This window comes from Pan troglodytes, chromosome 17 (assembly GCF_028858775.2).
Source record: "Pan troglodytes isolate AG18354 chromosome 17, NHGRI_mPanTro3-v2.0_pri, whole genome shotgun sequence".
NCBI classification, from domain to species: Eukaryota; Metazoa; Chordata; class Mammalia; order Primates; family Hominidae; genus Pan; species Pan troglodytes.
In genome coordinates, this window is record NC_072415.2 from 41,422,026 (window position 1) to 41,438,715 (window position 16,690).

General features: G+C 40.4%; 1 protein-coding gene across 6 annotated transcripts in view; it reads right to left on the bottom strand.

The window, feature by feature from the left end:
* The window catches only part of B4GALT6 (beta-1,4-galactosyltransferase 6), a 64,019-nt gene that overhangs the window by 17,500 nt on the left and 29,829 nt on the right, over window positions 1-16,690 (bottom strand). For all 6 annotated transcript variants that reach the window (XM_016933489.4, XM_523901.7, XM_063795570.1 and 3 more), the window contains one exon: window positions 5,681-5,805. In XM_016933489.4, coding sequence (XP_016788978.3) covers window positions 5,681-5,805 — 125 coding nt within the window. The remainder of the gene's footprint in view (window positions 1-5,680; window positions 5,806-16,690) is intronic.

The following is a 16,690-nucleotide window of genomic DNA, read 5'->3' on the forward strand; positions in this document are numbered from 1 at the left end:
AAATTTGTTCTCATACAAAAAGTAAAAGAAAAAACATGTATATGGAAATGAAAATAGTTTCTTAGTACGTTAATCTTTCTTCTAATATGAAATAAAAAATCTAATGGAACTCTCAAACCCAACACTTAAAAACACCATTTATATAAAATGTTTTAGTGTAATACAAGAATAAATGGATGATCATCAATCATCACTAATTCAAATCCTCTATTTCTTGGATCCAAACTTTGTCATGTAATCTAGATCTCCTTACAATTTAGATTTTGCCCTTGAAAAACCTAAAGTGTTTTCAAAATTACTTTTCTCAGCAACTTCCTAGCTGAGCTAGCTTTATTATTATTGTGAATTTTCTAATAAAATTGAAATTAAAGCAAGTTTTCTACAGATCATAAATTCCAAAATCATTAGATTTTCAAAAAAACACAACAGTGAAAGTATATCTAACCAAAATACCTCTGTGTTACTCTATAATCTGGATTTTTTAAATATACAATCTAAACTGGTTGTAACAGAATATTGTGAAAGAATATTAAATCCATGATTTACTAAAATTTTACCTATACCAAACAAAGTTTATTAATAAATGAATAAATGCAAATAATTGAGAATACTTAAGTTTTGCACCTAATCCTTTTAAAATCAGGACATATTAGATATCATCAAACGAAAATAATATTTAACCATGTATTTTACGTTACCAGGATCATAGATGGCAGAAATTTTTAAATTATTCAAACAGTTTCATTTATAAAGAGAACAAAAAATGATTTAGTAAAATTGAAGATGTCTAAACTATGAACTCCACCATTCATTTTCCCTTAATGCTGATGGGATAGCAAAAACAAGAGACAATGGCTGCCATGAGGCTGATGTTTTCATGATAATAATTAATCACGGCATATCTATCTGGCAAATGGTAGGAACTAAAGAGGTCTGGTGCCCCTGCCAGCCCAACTTTGGGTCCCATTCCTTTTTGGTTTCCCCATAACGTCTCTCTTGGCTCAGAAGCCTGAGGACCATGAGGCTACCCCAGCAATACCGACCCAACACCCAAGACCTCCTTCCTGCCCCTGCACAATGGCTGCCAACTGTACTGGAACTATATACTGAGGGGGACTTACTGCTGGGCTTCAGCGCCAATGGCTGGCATATTCAAGGAATTCCCGAATCAAAACAACTGCCAAACCAGCTCAGGGGTTTACTTTTAGGATGGGAAAGTGCTATGAAAAGCAAAAGGAGCACAAGAGGTTAGATGGTGAGTACATATCCCACCACTGACCTTACCTAAAGCATATCCATGTGATAACATGTAGCTTAATAAGTCAAGCCTGCCCTTCTTGATTTTGAATTTGGCCACGAGTTGGCCACCTATGACATAATGTCAATGAGCTGTAAAAGCAGTTAAGGCCAATTACAGATATTTGAGGGAAGAAATTATTAAATGGCTGCAGAGTCCCGATTAAAGACAGTGCATATTAATTAAAGACAATTAGACTGAGTGATGAGCTGAACATATAAGGATAAATAAAAGGTAAAGTTCTAGCTCCTAATACAATAATCTCTTCAATGAAGTATTTAAATATCAAGTGTTTTTTCTTTTAATCTCATAAGGAAACTGAGACGGTAATAAAAGAAATTACCAGTGTCTTGGCAAATTCAAATAAGCTAACCTAATGTGCTAACAGCAAATAGATGTCCAAATTTTAATGAGAGGGTTATTAAATATTGTGAATATGTGATAAACCTAAGGCAAAGCTTTTATTAAAATAAAGCTAAACAATATCTTAAAAGTTCATCTGGCACATCAGTTCTTGTGTTTGTGGAAGAATGTCCTCCATAGTTTACAATTTTTTTGTCTAGAAAAGATCTCAGTGTTCTGTGATCATTTATTTTAAGGCTTAATAGCCTGTTTCAGGACATTCTTCTATGTGCCCTAATTTGCTGTTTGAGCCACTCTCTTGCTGATACACCTCCAGTGGAGACCGAGAATATCTGGTCATTATCTTCTGATAAAACAACACTTCATCCTCCTGAATCTCTCCTCACCACCTCTTGATCAAGCAAAATTATTCCATTCAGTTTGCTCCTACTTTAAAACCACAAATCTTGCTGAACATATGCACCATTTTTTCCCTTGCTTATTTTCTCCTATATACACCATGAGGAGATCATCAAGAAAAATGTGTATCACATCAATTTCTCCCACCAAGTTTCTGTCCTGCTTTCAAATTTTCAGCACACCACCAGCTACAGTGTCCCTAAATGACATGGCTTTAGGCTTGGTAACCTTAAGGTGAATCTAGTTATCTGCCACTGAGTAAGCAGAAGCTAGTAAGCCCTCATTCTCCTTCAGTGTTTTTAGTTTCATCTTCCTATTCCTCCTCATTTCCAGTACCTCCAGGAGCAGTTCTCAAACTGGAGGCACTTGGTTAAAAATGCAAGTTCTTGTTCCTTCCCACCAATAGAATCAGAATGTTTGAGGACTGAGTTCAAGAATCTGCATTTTTTTTCTTTTAGAGATGGAGTCTCATTCTATAGCCCAGGCTGGAGTACAGTGGTGTGATCACACCTCACTGCAGCCTCAAACTCCTGGGCTCAAGTGATCCTTCTGCCACAGTCTTTCAAAGCACTGGGATTACGGGTTTGAACTACTACACCTGGCCAAGAATCAGCATTTTCACCATATGCCTCAAGTAGTTCTGAAACAGGGAGGCCAAGACTCATCTTTGAGGTACATTGGACTATAAATGAAACTCCAGGCCTCTGGGTAGACAAGAAGATCAAGCAGCTGCCTGGTTCTTTAAGCCTGGAAGTTATAGACCAAAGTTGTTCATCAAGCCCTCCATCTGAAATCTGAATGGAAAGTCAATGTCACAGGTAAACACTTCACTTTTAATGACCTGCATAGCATTCTCATGTTCTTCTTTAGATACAAGCTTGCCCCAGAAGGTGTCCAACCTGCGCAGATCTTCTACTTAAACCTGCAGCATTCAGGAATACCTAGGAATTGCTGAAATTACTAGTGGTTTTTTGTTTGTTTGTGTTGCCCAGTCTGGAGCGCAGTGGGCACGATCTTGGCTCACTGCAACCTCTGCCTCCCAGGTTCAAGCAATTCTCCTGCCTCAGCCTCCCAAGTAGCTGGGATTACAAGCCTGCACCACCACGCCCGGCTAATTTTTTGTATTTTTAGTAGAAACGGGGTCTCAACAGGTTGGCCAGCCAAAATTACTAGTTTTGAAAGATCTCAGTTCTAATAAATTTGCCATCAACTAACTGCATTGGTATTTTTCTCATTTAAAAAAGGGGCCTCAAATATTAAGAATCAAGTTGATGACAGATGTTTAACATAAATCTAGTTATTTCTTATTTCCCTCTCTCTCCACTGTTCCAATATGAGAATGGAACATTATCAGTAAGCAGGCAGGGACGGGTAGGGGGAGCAACCATTTAACTAAATATTTAGTGAGATGATAGTTATATAATATTTATACGAGTACAGCTCACTTCTGAATCATCTCCAAAATTCCTTTCATACCTGTAGTTGTGTAATTCTGAACTAGAGACTATATTCTGAGAAGGATTTGCTAAAAGTTGAAATAAAAGCAGCATTATCATATAGTTCCTAAATAAAATAATTTATTTTGAGACAGCTTGCCCCCTCACCCAGGCTAGAGCACAGTGGTGCGATCTCGGCTCACTGCAGCCTCCACATCCCAGGTTCAAGCAAATCTCACGCCTCAGCCTCCGGAGTAGCTGGGATTACAGGCATGTTCCACCATGCCTGGCTAATTTTTGTATTTTTAGTAGGGATGAGGTTTCACCATGTTGGCCAGGCTGGTCTCAAACTCCTGGCCTCAAGTGATCTGCCCACCTCAGCCTCCCAAAGTGCTGGGATTACAGGTATGAACCTTAGATCCCTGAATTAGTTTGTTCCCAGGAACTCTTTTCCATACTGTTACCTACTGAATCATATGTAGTTTATAGTCAGTCTACTAATATCTTTAAGTAGGAAATACTCATGTGATACACCTGTCTCCTGGAAAATGAGAAGAAAACAAACAAAAAATTTAAAATCCATCTGGTATAGATCACTGGAAACAGGAGAAGAATACTTCATTTTTCCTATCCTAAACTGTTCTACTAGTATGCTACCCAGAGCACACCTGAGGGGTGTGCTATATTCTGTACAAACAACTATCTGAGCATCAACCTCCATGCTATCCCACAGCCTCGGTGACTGAGTGTGCTTCTTTTTCTATTAGCATTCAATATACACACTCAGCACCCAAGTGTTAAAAATAATTTATGTGCCCAGGCTATTTTTAAAAGGTGGAATGTATGTAAATTGGGCCGCATTTCATATAGCTACAAATGTGAGGAAAATCAATCAAGAAATATGAAGAGATTCATTTGTTAAGTGAATCTGATCTGGGAAATAGTGTAAGGTAATTATAAAATTAAATGTTTTGCTAAAATTGGTACTGGAATCCATTTAAGCAGCTTCACAACTTGTTCAAGGCAATAAGAAAGCTGACCATTTATTGAATCATTTGTAACAAGACCAAAAAGGCTTTTATTTGCCTTATAGAGTCAATTCAACAAAACTGTGTTTAGTGCTTACCTTACACAAGACAATGTGCTCTGTGTTGGGAATACAGATACAAATAATACACATCTTCAAACACGAAGAGTTCATGGTAGATGAAGTCAGAGGGTCTTTTTCATGAGTTTAACAGCATATGATTTTCCTTCCTACTAGTGGTTTTTTTTGGGGGGGGGGGAGGTGAAAATACAAATATTCCAGAAGTATACTAATGTTTTAAAAGATAAAACTGAAACTGTTTCCAGATCAAGGTTATATCACAATCCTTTAGGAAATAACACTTGATTTATCAGTTGTAGTTTTCACTGGAATTACATAAATGTTATTTCTTACTCAAACGTAGTAACATTGGATGAATATGCACTTCTTAACCAATTTCACAGCTTTGAGGGCAAGTCTGGTTTAAATTATGGCTTTCAATTTTTTTAAAGCAGCAGAGGCAAACCCACCCCCTTACAGTTTTTCAAACAAAACACTGAATAGAATTCTGACATATCAAAAAGACTGAAAGCTTGGGCTGTGCCTTCTGAAGCCAAGAAGAGCCCAAAGTCCAACTTTTCAAGTCCCACAGTGATCTCTGAGCAGCCTCTTTATAATCTTGGATTCTGAGAAACAGAGCTTGAAGACCCCAATGTCAGAACAAACTGAAAATCGGGATATTAATATCCTCCCAGTGAGTTCTCACAATTCAGAAACTGGTGAGGCTATGCTTGCAGGTGTCAGTAATCATTAGGGACAGCTGCAGGAGGCAGGGAACTCACAGCCTCTCTTCCAAACAGAACAGAACAACAAAAAAATCTATTTTCCAAGCCAAACTCAAGTCACGTATTTATTACCAGGAACTCAAAGAGAATGAACCGAGCATCTATTTTGTATCTACACAGGTGCATTTACAGTCTTCACACATAACACTTAAATCACATTTGAATTATAAATAGTAAACATTAAAGACAAAACTTTTGATGTTTTAAATTTATCAAGACTTAAAGACATTTGTCTCTGTATTTTGAATCAAGCACATTCTTTCCTCAAATGCTTAGTAACAATCAAATTGCTTATGAAAAGAATTTACCTCACCTTCCATCTGGGTTTACAGTCTTTTGGCCTCCAATGACCCCCTGGCTCAATATCTAAATCCTTGGAGAAGAGTTGATGAATTTCATCAAAACTGACTTCGCTTACATTGACATTGAGGAATCCTCCTAGAAATTAAAAATGTAAAGAATTGTTTTAATATTTTTTGCCTCAAAGATCTAGTAGAACAAATAATAATCAGCAGGGTGATGGCATATCTTAGTTGCCAGGACAATACAGTTTACTCCTGTTACCACCACAAAATTATGAATAGCGCTCCCTTTCACTTTTAGTTTCAATGATAATACATATGGTCACCCTACTATGTTTGGTAAATCGGCCAAAGAAAATCAAATTCTTTTTAAAAACCTTTTTGCTTTTGGGTAATATATTGAATAATTTAGTATTATTTGGAAAATGTCTGCATGTCATTATAACTTAACACTGCAATTTAACAACTATTCAAATATTTTAATACCATTTTTAATTTTAACATTTTCAACACAGGGGACACAATGGCACAGTACTTAACAATGAAATAAGCAGTCAGATTGGCTGGGAACTGATTCCTAGCTTCTGTCTATTGGGAAAATGATTTAACCTCTCCGTGCCTCAGCCTCCTCCCCTGTAAAAAGGACAGTGATGTCTGCCTCCCAAGGTGGTTGTATCCATTCCAAGAAAGGGCATCTGTGTGAAGGATCACATGCCGTGTCAGGCATTAGGTACAACCAACAAATGTTAGCTACTATTACTGTTACCTACTGACATTTCTTAAGAGAGGGAATTTGCAAACACAATTCAAAGCACTGATTCTGAGCACTTACCATATACTAGGCCCCTTGGCATACAAAACTGAAAAACCACTTCTGAGGTATTCCTGGTCTAACAGGCACTCGTTCTCCAAATTAACAAATATATGACGTTACTGGAGGTGTTCTTACTAGTAGCTTTTCTAATGTATACCATTGAAACAGGAATGAATCTTGAATGGAAAACCACTTCCGTTAACCCCAAAAGAGAACTAAGAATCAGGAAGCCTCTTTATCTCCCCCTGAATTAAAATAGCTGCATGATCACTAACATCCCTTCAAAGCAATGCTATCTTCAATGACTTCACTGTTAGAACAGGATGTAAAAGGCTATTGAAACTACAGATCATCTTTTAGCAGTTTTAATGTCATCCGTTAACTTCCAAATAGGTACAAATTGCTCTGGAGCGCCCTCCAGCCAAATTCTTCTCTCTGACCTCATCTCATAAAATACAAACCAACAAATGTTGAGGTTTCCCATTTCGAGTCTTCTGAGTTTCATGTGGCCACAATTTCACATAAAAACACTCAGTTCCTCTCTAGAGAGTCTCTCTGCTCCTGCTATTCTATATTTTAGGAGTTTTCACAATGGCCTCTCTTCCTGTCCCCACTTCATCCTAACCAGGCAGAGCTGTCAGTAGCCTCCACGTAGGCATGCTAGAGTATTTTACATCGAAATACCTGCTTCCCAGAATAAGTGAGAAAAAGAATTGCAATCTTCTAATGCCTGCCTGTTCTACTGACAACATAAGCAGTCTTTTATAACCAAACACTCAGCCTTCAGCGTGACAAGATACACAAACTAGCTAATCTTAGAAAGGTCACATTCATCTAAAAGAAAGAGAAACCTATGAACTTGCAGAGAAAGAGTAAGTAAAATGTAAGATTGATCAGTAAACATAAGTACAGACTATCATGACTCAGCTGACAAAGAACAGAATCTAACATTGTAATCAAATAAAATTTACACAAATAAATCTGATACATTTAATAGTATGCATGATTGCTAAAATGATAGTAATTAGGCTAAATAATAAGCAGTTCATATAAGTAACTGAAGCTGGTATTCTTTCTGCACTGTTAAACCACATTTTTTGTCTTTTTTCCAGCTTTATTGCTTCAACAGCTGTAATCATCATTATTGTCAGCAGTTTTCTCCAGCATCATTTGCAGTTTAATTTCCATCTCCAACGCATATGTGCTGGCAAGAGACAGGCTTTATTTCTTTCCCTCAATAGAGAGGGCTTCCTCTGTCCATCACTAACCCCATGCCTGAGGTATTCTAAGTTCACACTCCTCGGGGTTGTGCGCCTCCCCCACCCCATCCACACCCCTCACAGAGTCCATCAGGAGCTTTCCTATGTGCTTGTTGCCCTTTGCTCCGAAATCCTAGTAATTTGCTCATTGAAGGCTAAAGATTGACCTGGTGGCATGCTACCCATGATAAGAGCAACATCGCTATACTGGGGAGTGTAGGGGACAGGCCTCCCAGGACAGGTATTGCCACCACTGAGAACAGCGAAAGTGTGATCAAAGAGAGAGGAAGAACAAACATTCATCATTGTGGGGAGTGGTATTAGGGAGAAGATCCTGTACACAGGAAGGGAAAGGAAAAGGGCATGTTATAAAAAGAGTGGCCGGGAAGAAGTATGCTGCAGATAAACTAATGATGGTGTGGTTTCCAAACCGTCCTTGGGAAGGACCTCTCTCAGGGATCCTGTGGTTGGAGGAGGGAGGACTCAGGCTCCCCCAACACAGCCACTTTCATCTCTTTCGCGTACTCTTTTGTCCCCTTTAGGTTTCACTCAAGAAAGCCTTCCACTGCTTTAAAAACAAAACAAAAGGCATCGGAAAACCACCTGCTATGAATGAAGCTAGAGAGGGAATGTCCTTCTTGTAAAGAAGGACGCCATCAACTGGGCCAGTCCCCTTTATTTCACTCGCTGAGATTGCAAGGGCAACTGAAGAGATCCACTGAACTCCATGGAGAGCCAATCTTCACTCTCCTCTGTGGTGAATCTGAGATTGGTTGTTGTTGTTCTTAATCCCAGATGTAACAGTATAAATCTGAGATTTTTAACTGGCACAAGTGGTTTCTTTCCCAGTTAGAGATTTAAAGATCAGAAAATAAATATGTTGACTGAAATCCATTTACCCAGCAGTGTAATCACAATCAGCAAATGTAAATAATATAATTTACCAAATACTGAATTTCACTATTTTGAAGGTGGCACTGGGGTTAGAAAGGAAAGAGCAGGAGAACTGAGTGTCTGAAGAGTGGAGGGGCTGCCAAGTACCTAGAGGGTCAAGGTGAAGGACAGGGAACTCAAGTCAGCTGGAAGCTACCTTCCAGTCGTGTGTGCCAAACTGCTTCTGTCATGTGTGAGGGTAACTCAGTTGCACCATTGGTTATGTAGGACATTTACTATAATTTCCTAACGCTGAATTTGCAAGATATGCAGCAATGCTGCCCATCTGGGAAAGCCAGGCATGCATGGGCCCAAACAACAGGCTTATTGTGCTGTGGGTGATAATGTATCACATGACATGATTTAGGATTTTATTTTTTCTATTAAAATATAATTCTTAAAATAACAAATATTCAAAACCTATGAAATACCTACATTTATATTTTTCTAACATTTCAAGTAAAATTTAAGGCATATAATCTCCAGAGAGTTGTTTGCTCTATAAATCAATAGTTTTAAATAACTATTTCATTTTGCTTGGAGCCTATATCTATTTTTTGGTATCTAAAACCTAATTCTGGATATGTTGGCTTTTGTCTGTTTTACCCTCAGGGTTTTAAATGTTCACAGCTCAAAGAGCTGATGACAGTGTCAGAGAAAGACCTGAATTTCCCCTAGAAATGTCCCTTAGGGTAAATTCCTCTCCAAAGCTAGAAAAGCATTTTTATGATAAGATGGGACATTCCCTCCCACAGCCTCTGTGCTGCCTCCTAAGCACAGCTCTGAGGCTGAACAGTTATGAGTCATCCAGCCATTGGTCACCTCCTGTCCTTTCTGAAGCCAACACTAGACACTGCCTATTTCAAATGCTTTACTTAAGCTTCTCGACTTCTAAAATTTTACAACCTCTGCTTAACAAACGATTTCTTACTCAAGTTTTCTTGAAGCAACCAAACCTGAGCATTCTAAACATAAGACAGAGCATTAGTCACACATCCCCACTGCCAAGGGCAATGCCTGGACACAGAATGAATGAATGAATGAATGAATGAGTAGGAAGATTCCTGTCTCATCCCTGCTTCCACCTACCTGCATTTCTACTCCCTGGCTCCATCAGGTGCTAAAATATTTCTTTAAGACATTTATGCAAAACTGTGCATCCAACAAAGGCCTAATATCCAGAATCTATAAGGAATTTAAACAATTCAACAAGAAAAAACAACCCCATTAAAAAATGAGCAAAAGATACTAACTTCTTAAAAGGAAACATTCAAGTAGCCAACAAACATAAAAAAAATGCTCCAAATTACTAATCATCAGAGAAATGCATATTAAAACCACGATAAGACAGCATCAAATACCAATAGGAAAAGCCACTATTGAAAAGTGAAAAAACAACAGATGCTGGCGAGGCTTGGGAAGAAAAGGAGATGCTTATACACTGTTGGTGAGAATGTAAGTTAGTTCAGCCACTGTGGAAAGCAGTTTGGAGATTTCTCAAAAAACATAAAACAGAACTACCATTTGATCCAGCAATCCTATTACTGTGTAAATATCCAAAAGAAAATAAATCATTCTACCAAAAAGGCACATGCACTATTATGTTCATTGCCGCAATATTCACAATAGTGAATTCACAGTGACACCCAGCTCTGTGTCCAGACCCTGAATCACAGTCACCTAGAAATGACTGGCTTTCAACTCTGACACTGCACCCTCTCATTAAAGCCTCTTTCTCCTTCACCTTCTCCCACTCCCCTCCCACGAAGTCCCTCTTCAATTCCATGAAGACTTGAAGTCCTCTCTGCTATATCCACACTGGCCTCCGAATAAAGTGGTTTGCTAATTTTGATGTGTGCCTAAGAATTACCAGCTGTGCTTGTTTAAAATGCAGCTGACTGGCCACACTGTCAAAGTTTCTGTGTCAGTTGAAGCTCATGGGTCACGTTTATGGCCACTGGCTTTAACTGAACACATTTCAACGGCTTGAACTACCCACCATTGAGTCCTGCCTTTCAAAGGAAAAAGCTCGAACCCACTCTCCAAACCCCTCTAGCAGGTAGGAGTGGTCATATGACCAAATGCACCCAAAGTGGTGGCAAAAGCTTCTAGCTTTACAGGAACCAAGAAGTGGCACTTCTGGTCTCCAGACCTGAGCAATGCTGGTAGGAGGTTTAAGCCCTGACAAGTGGCAGCAGGAGATGCTTCAAAGCGGTCTGAGCCTTGTTCTGGCTGCTCAATTTCTCAACCTAATTCTCTAGCCACCCAGGTTGTCTCTGGGCTCTCTAATATATTTTCATGAATTCTTTTTTCTCTTAAATCAGATAAAGTATATTCTGTGGTTTGCAACCAAGAACCCTGACTTTTGCAGTCTAGGGTTTAGCTCAGAGGCTGCATTTTTAACAGGTATCCCAGCTGCATTTTTTTTGAGACGGAGTCTTGCTCTGTCACCCAGGCTGGAATGCAGTAGCGCCATCTCGGCTCACTACAAGCTCTGCCTCCCGGGTTCACGCCATTCTCCTGCCTCAGCCCCGAGTAGCTGGGACTACAGGCGCCTGCCACCATACCCGGCTAATTTTTTGTATTTTTAGTAGAGACGGGGTTTCACCGTGTTAGACAGGATGGTCTCAATCTCCTGAGCTTGTGATCCACCCACCTCGGCCTCCCAAAGTGCTGGGATTACAGGCGTGAGCCACCGCGCCCAGCCCCCCAGCTGCCTTTTTAACAAGTGTAGGTCATCTGAATCACACTTAAGAGAAATGCAGCTCTATGACCTTCACCCGATCACAGCACCTACACACTGACAAACACCTTATCTACCACCCCCTCAACCTGCCACACCTGAGCTACAGGTCCCATCCTTGCAGCGACAATTATCCATGCTCCAATTCTTTACCTAATAAACAGCACTAAAGAAAGCACGTAAGCATATAGATTAATCCCATCATTTGGGTGGCAATACCTAACATATTGCCTCAAGCATAGTAAGTTTTCAGCAAAAACAAGTGTCACTTTTTTTTGTATTGTGACTCCACCAGGGTGGGGTGGGGGGCTCTCTAGGATAATCTGTTAGTCACCTTTTAATTTATGATTAGTTGACTTCACTTTTCATTCCCTATGACAACTTTTTAAATACTTACTCCTCCCTTTCAAGCTGCTCAATCCTTCCTGGCCATCCCCTCAGGGACACACGGCCTCCTGCTTTACTAGGAAAACAGACACAGCAGGCACGAGCACCCTACCTCTCCACCTCATCTCCAAATAAACCGCGGGCTTCCTCAGGGGAGGAGGCATTCCTGAGGCTTTCCATGCTCACTCTTCAACCTGAGGCATTGTCTCCATTCACTTTCTAACCTGGCTCTATGGAGACCTCCCTTGTGCTTCTCCCTCATCTTTCCCAGTTCTCTTCTCTTCATCTTTTTCTTTTTTTGAGATGGAGTCTCCCTCTGTTTCCCAGGCTGAAGTGCAGTGGCGTGATCTCAGCTCACTGCCAGCTCCACCTCCTGGGTTCACGCCATTCTCCTGCCTCAGCCTCCCCAGTAGCTGGGGTTACAGGCGCCCGCCACCACGCCCAGCTAATTTTTTGTATTTTTGGTAGAGACGGGGTTTCACTGTGTTAGCCAGGATGGTCTCAATCTCCTGACCTCGTTATCTGCCCGCCTCGGCCTCTCAAAGTGCTGGGATTACAGGCGTGAGCCACGGCGCCCGGCCTCTTCTCTCCATCCTTTCTTTCCATGATGCCTGCAACATGCTCAAGTCCATCTCTTCCTAAAGAGCTCTTCCCTTACCTCCACCTCCTCCAGATCCTTTACCCCAATCTCCTTCCCTTTGCCGCCAAACTTCTCTCATTTCACCTACAGTCTACATACACATCTGACTCACTTCTCAAGAGTCTACTTTGCTTCTTTCCCAATCATTTTACTGAAATCGTGCTTGCTGTGTTCTCCATTCGTTTTCTGCACCAAATTCAGTGGCCCTTTCACAGTTCCTCACTCTCCCTGCTGTCTGGAGGTGTGTGACAAGACACAGCAGTCTCTCTCTGGGATGTGTTCCTCCCTGGCCCCCCAGACACCACCCTCTGGCTTCTCTAGGTTCCTGTCTCCCCTTCTTCTGTTAACTGCCACTCACCTCCCAAGTACGGATTTTTCTCAGGGACCCACTCTCGGCCTTCTTCCCATCTCACTTCCTCTAATGTTCAGTCCAGATCTCTTACGAAAGGCAGACCCCAAGTTAACCCTCTTGAACTTCAAACAAAACAGCCCAAACGGAACCCACTAACTTCCCCATCCTCCAAATGCGACGGTTACTCTGTATCACACTTCAGTTCATGGTCACCAAGTCAGAAACCTGGAAATTAACCCTCACCCCTCAACTGGTCGCCACATCTGGCCAATGGCACCCTGTAGGTTCTTTTTTGTGCCTTCTCCTCTCTCCAACGCCACAGCCTTGGCACTTGCCCTTGTTGTTGCCCGTCGGCTTCCTGCAGCAAGCTCCTCATTTGGTCTCCTGCTGATCCCAGTATTTCTCCATTCTCACCCATTGTTCAGCTTCTCATCTGAATAATCTTCCTAAAATACAATCCTAGTCCATCATTCACCTGCCTAAAGCCTTCGATGGTTCTCCATTTCCCTAAAGCAGTGGTGTTTTTTGTTTATTTTTGCTTTACTTTTTTTTTTTTTTTTTTTTTTGCCCCTAGACCCTTTGAAAATCATGCACTGTCACCTGAGAGAAATGCATACAGGCTCATAAATCAACTGTCTGCATGTAAGCTCACAGGCTCTTCTCCCTCTGAAGCTCACCTCATGGATGCCTAGGAATGATGGAACCCACGAGGCCCTCAGATTCCTCAGTCCTTTACACAAGACCCTTGTAGCCAGCTTCATTTCCCATACACGCCACTTAACACACCCTCTCTGGGCAGAGCCGACCACTCTCCAGTCCGGGAATACACAGAGCCTCCCTTGTGGTGATGCTGTTCTCTCCCAGCTATCTTGCAAGACCCAGTTCTGATGACACCTCTCTCTGACATCGTCCTTTCCCTTCCAGAATAAACTGCTGTCTCCCTTTTGTCACATTCATAACCTTTTTTCTTTTCTTTTTCTTTCTTTTTTTTTTTTTTGAGACAAAGTCTCGCTCTGTTGCCTGGGCTGGAGTGCAGTGGTGCGATCTCGGCTCACTGCAACCTCCGCCTCCAAGGTTCAAGCGATACTCCACCTCAGCCTCCCAAGTAGCTGGGACTACAGGCACGCACCACTGCACTTGGCTAATTTTTGTGTGTGTTTTTTTGGTAGAGACAGGTTTCACCATGTTGGCCAGGCTGGTCTTGAACTCCTGACCTCAAGTAACCCACCTGCCTCAGCCTCCCAAACTGCTAGGAAACAGGCATGAGCCACCACGCCCAGCCTCATAACCTTTTCATAGCATGCCTTTCTCCAAGTGTGTTACCTGCTCCGAGCTGCCACACACATGACCATGTTCAGTCTTGTCTCTCCCGTGCCTGCTTCTATGAACAACACAGGGACCGCTGCACAGCGGCTGTTCATCAATGACTTGTTGACTCTAAAATGGCTCCCATCTCATTTTTTTTTTTTACAATAAACATATGCATGACAGTTTGTTACATTAGCATTATTTGAGCTTTGCTGACGTTTGTTTGCTTATCTTTTCCTTCTTTGCTGATTTTCATTTGAATTATTTAAATCCATCTCAAGAAGTCCTTGGAGCTTTTGTTATATTCATAAGGTTAGCAACTATAGAAACTATCAGGGTTAAACCATAAAGGGAACTATTCCACAAATAGTAAGAACAGAATATATAAAGGTCACTGCAAACGTATTCTATTTGAATAAGAATTAAAAGATAGGAAAACTAAAGGTAAGTCTATTTTCAGTCTAATGCAGAGTATGCAATTGACATTTTCCATTTCTACCTCACCCATAAAAATTAAAATCAAAACATCCACACTAAGCACTTATTAATTTTTAGCCTTAGACAAGGTGAAACTTCTATTTTACTTTGTTAGCACAAAGAATCTTACATAAATGCAATAAAGCTGAATGTGGATTTGCCCTTTGGAAAATCTATAAATACTAACAAACAAGAAAGAAGTATTCACTCATACTCTTCATATAAAATATACACATTAAAATAGGCTTTATAGTGTAATTGGCCACTATTGAATATGAAACACTGCTGAAATGTATGAAACACATTTTATCTGTATTCTAGTTTGAAAAATTCACTTTATCTTTACAGAAATCCAGTGCCAGTGTTTCCATTGCTATACTAAGTAAAAATCAAAGAAGTTTACAACAGAATAATCAAATACACCAGTGTTAAGCCTTAACTTCACTTTTAGTGACTATAAGTAAATATTACTTGTACTTGAATGGTTTTCATCTAAGTAGATCTAATTCTTACACAAATCCCTTCTAATTATTATTTGGGAAAGAATCATATTCAATTATTTTGTGTAACTATTATAAGATTTTATACTTCTGTATTTTATTGCATTGTTCTCTATTATCAATGAAAACTATCTTTTTAAGTAAAAAAATGTAAGGATACATAGCTAATAATAAAACTTCTAAACTCCACACATTTCTCCTAGGTGTCTCATTTCCTTGACCATTGTAAAGTCTGGCTCTATTATTCAAAGAAGGAGGGAGAAGGAAAGGGAGAATCAAATTAATACCTATCAAACTTTAAGCACTGTGTGCTTCATTCTATCCTTACCACACTCTGCAGATGGTACTGGAATCCCAGGTTTTACAGGTAGGTAAACTAAGCCTCCACTTTGCGGAGGTCACAGGACAAGTGAAGTGCTCTGTCGGGCAGCTCGTGCAAGGCTCTCTTGGCAGAAGCCTCGTTATGTTGGCTGTACCCATGGCTCCTTTCTAAAGCCTTATCTGTATGTGGCTGTATTTTCTACCAAATCACCTTGCCACCATGGCCACCACGGCCACCACTAATTGGGCACAAAATTGGGACAGGACCCAAAGTTGGCAGCCCATGAGAGGGACTGCTGTGAAAAGATGGCTGGCCACACCAGTGTGATCCTCTCTTATAAAAGAATGCAAGGATCCCAGGGAAGCAGAGAGAAGGGGCAGTAGTGCTGAGACCCCTCCCCACCCCCAGTGAAAAGGCAGTGCACAGCAGCCACGCACGACGCAATCTCTCAGGCACCACAACAGAGATGGTACAATGGGCTGTGGGGCGGGAGGAGAGGAGTACCAGAATGAGGAAGTGGCAGACAGATGCTTTGAAATAGAGTTTAATTAGTACTCATAAAGCACTAATTAAAGAAAATGGCAACTAAACCAAGAACAGAAAGATTTCCTGAAACTATAAACCTTGAATATGAAAATTATGAAGATGAAATTATTGTAATCAATATTTCAACAGAACATTACCCAGTGGTTTCAGTATTACACAGACAAAAGTATTCATTTTTAGGAAAACAAGGCTGCAATAACAAAGTAATGACAACCACAAAAATCACTGAGTTCCATTCTTTATTATGGTACAGCAAAGAGACAGCAAGATTAGAATCACCTGAGAATTTTTTTTTTTTCTTAAATACCAGGGACCAGGCCCACTACTCTAGATCAGTGGGTCTCAATACGTGGCCCAAGGCTCAGCGGCAACAGCATCACCTTCCGGGATTTGTTAGAAATGCAGATTCTCAGGCCCGCTCCAAACCTGCTGAGTCTGAAACTCTTGAGAGCTGGACCAGCAATGGGGCTTGACAAGATGATCTGGGTGATTCTGATGTACCCCCAAGACTGAAAGCCATGGCCTTAGATGATACTAGAAGGTCAATCTTTCTATTATTGATATATAATATCTATCCACAATAAACTAAAACAAATCCTACAAATATGATAGGCAAAGGCTAATTTCCTCAATTAAAAAAGCTCGTGTCAAGAATAAAAAACACAGATACAAAATACCTCAGAATATGGATAAATAAGCAATTCAAAAAGATGTTTATTTAAATCTTTATATCAAATCCA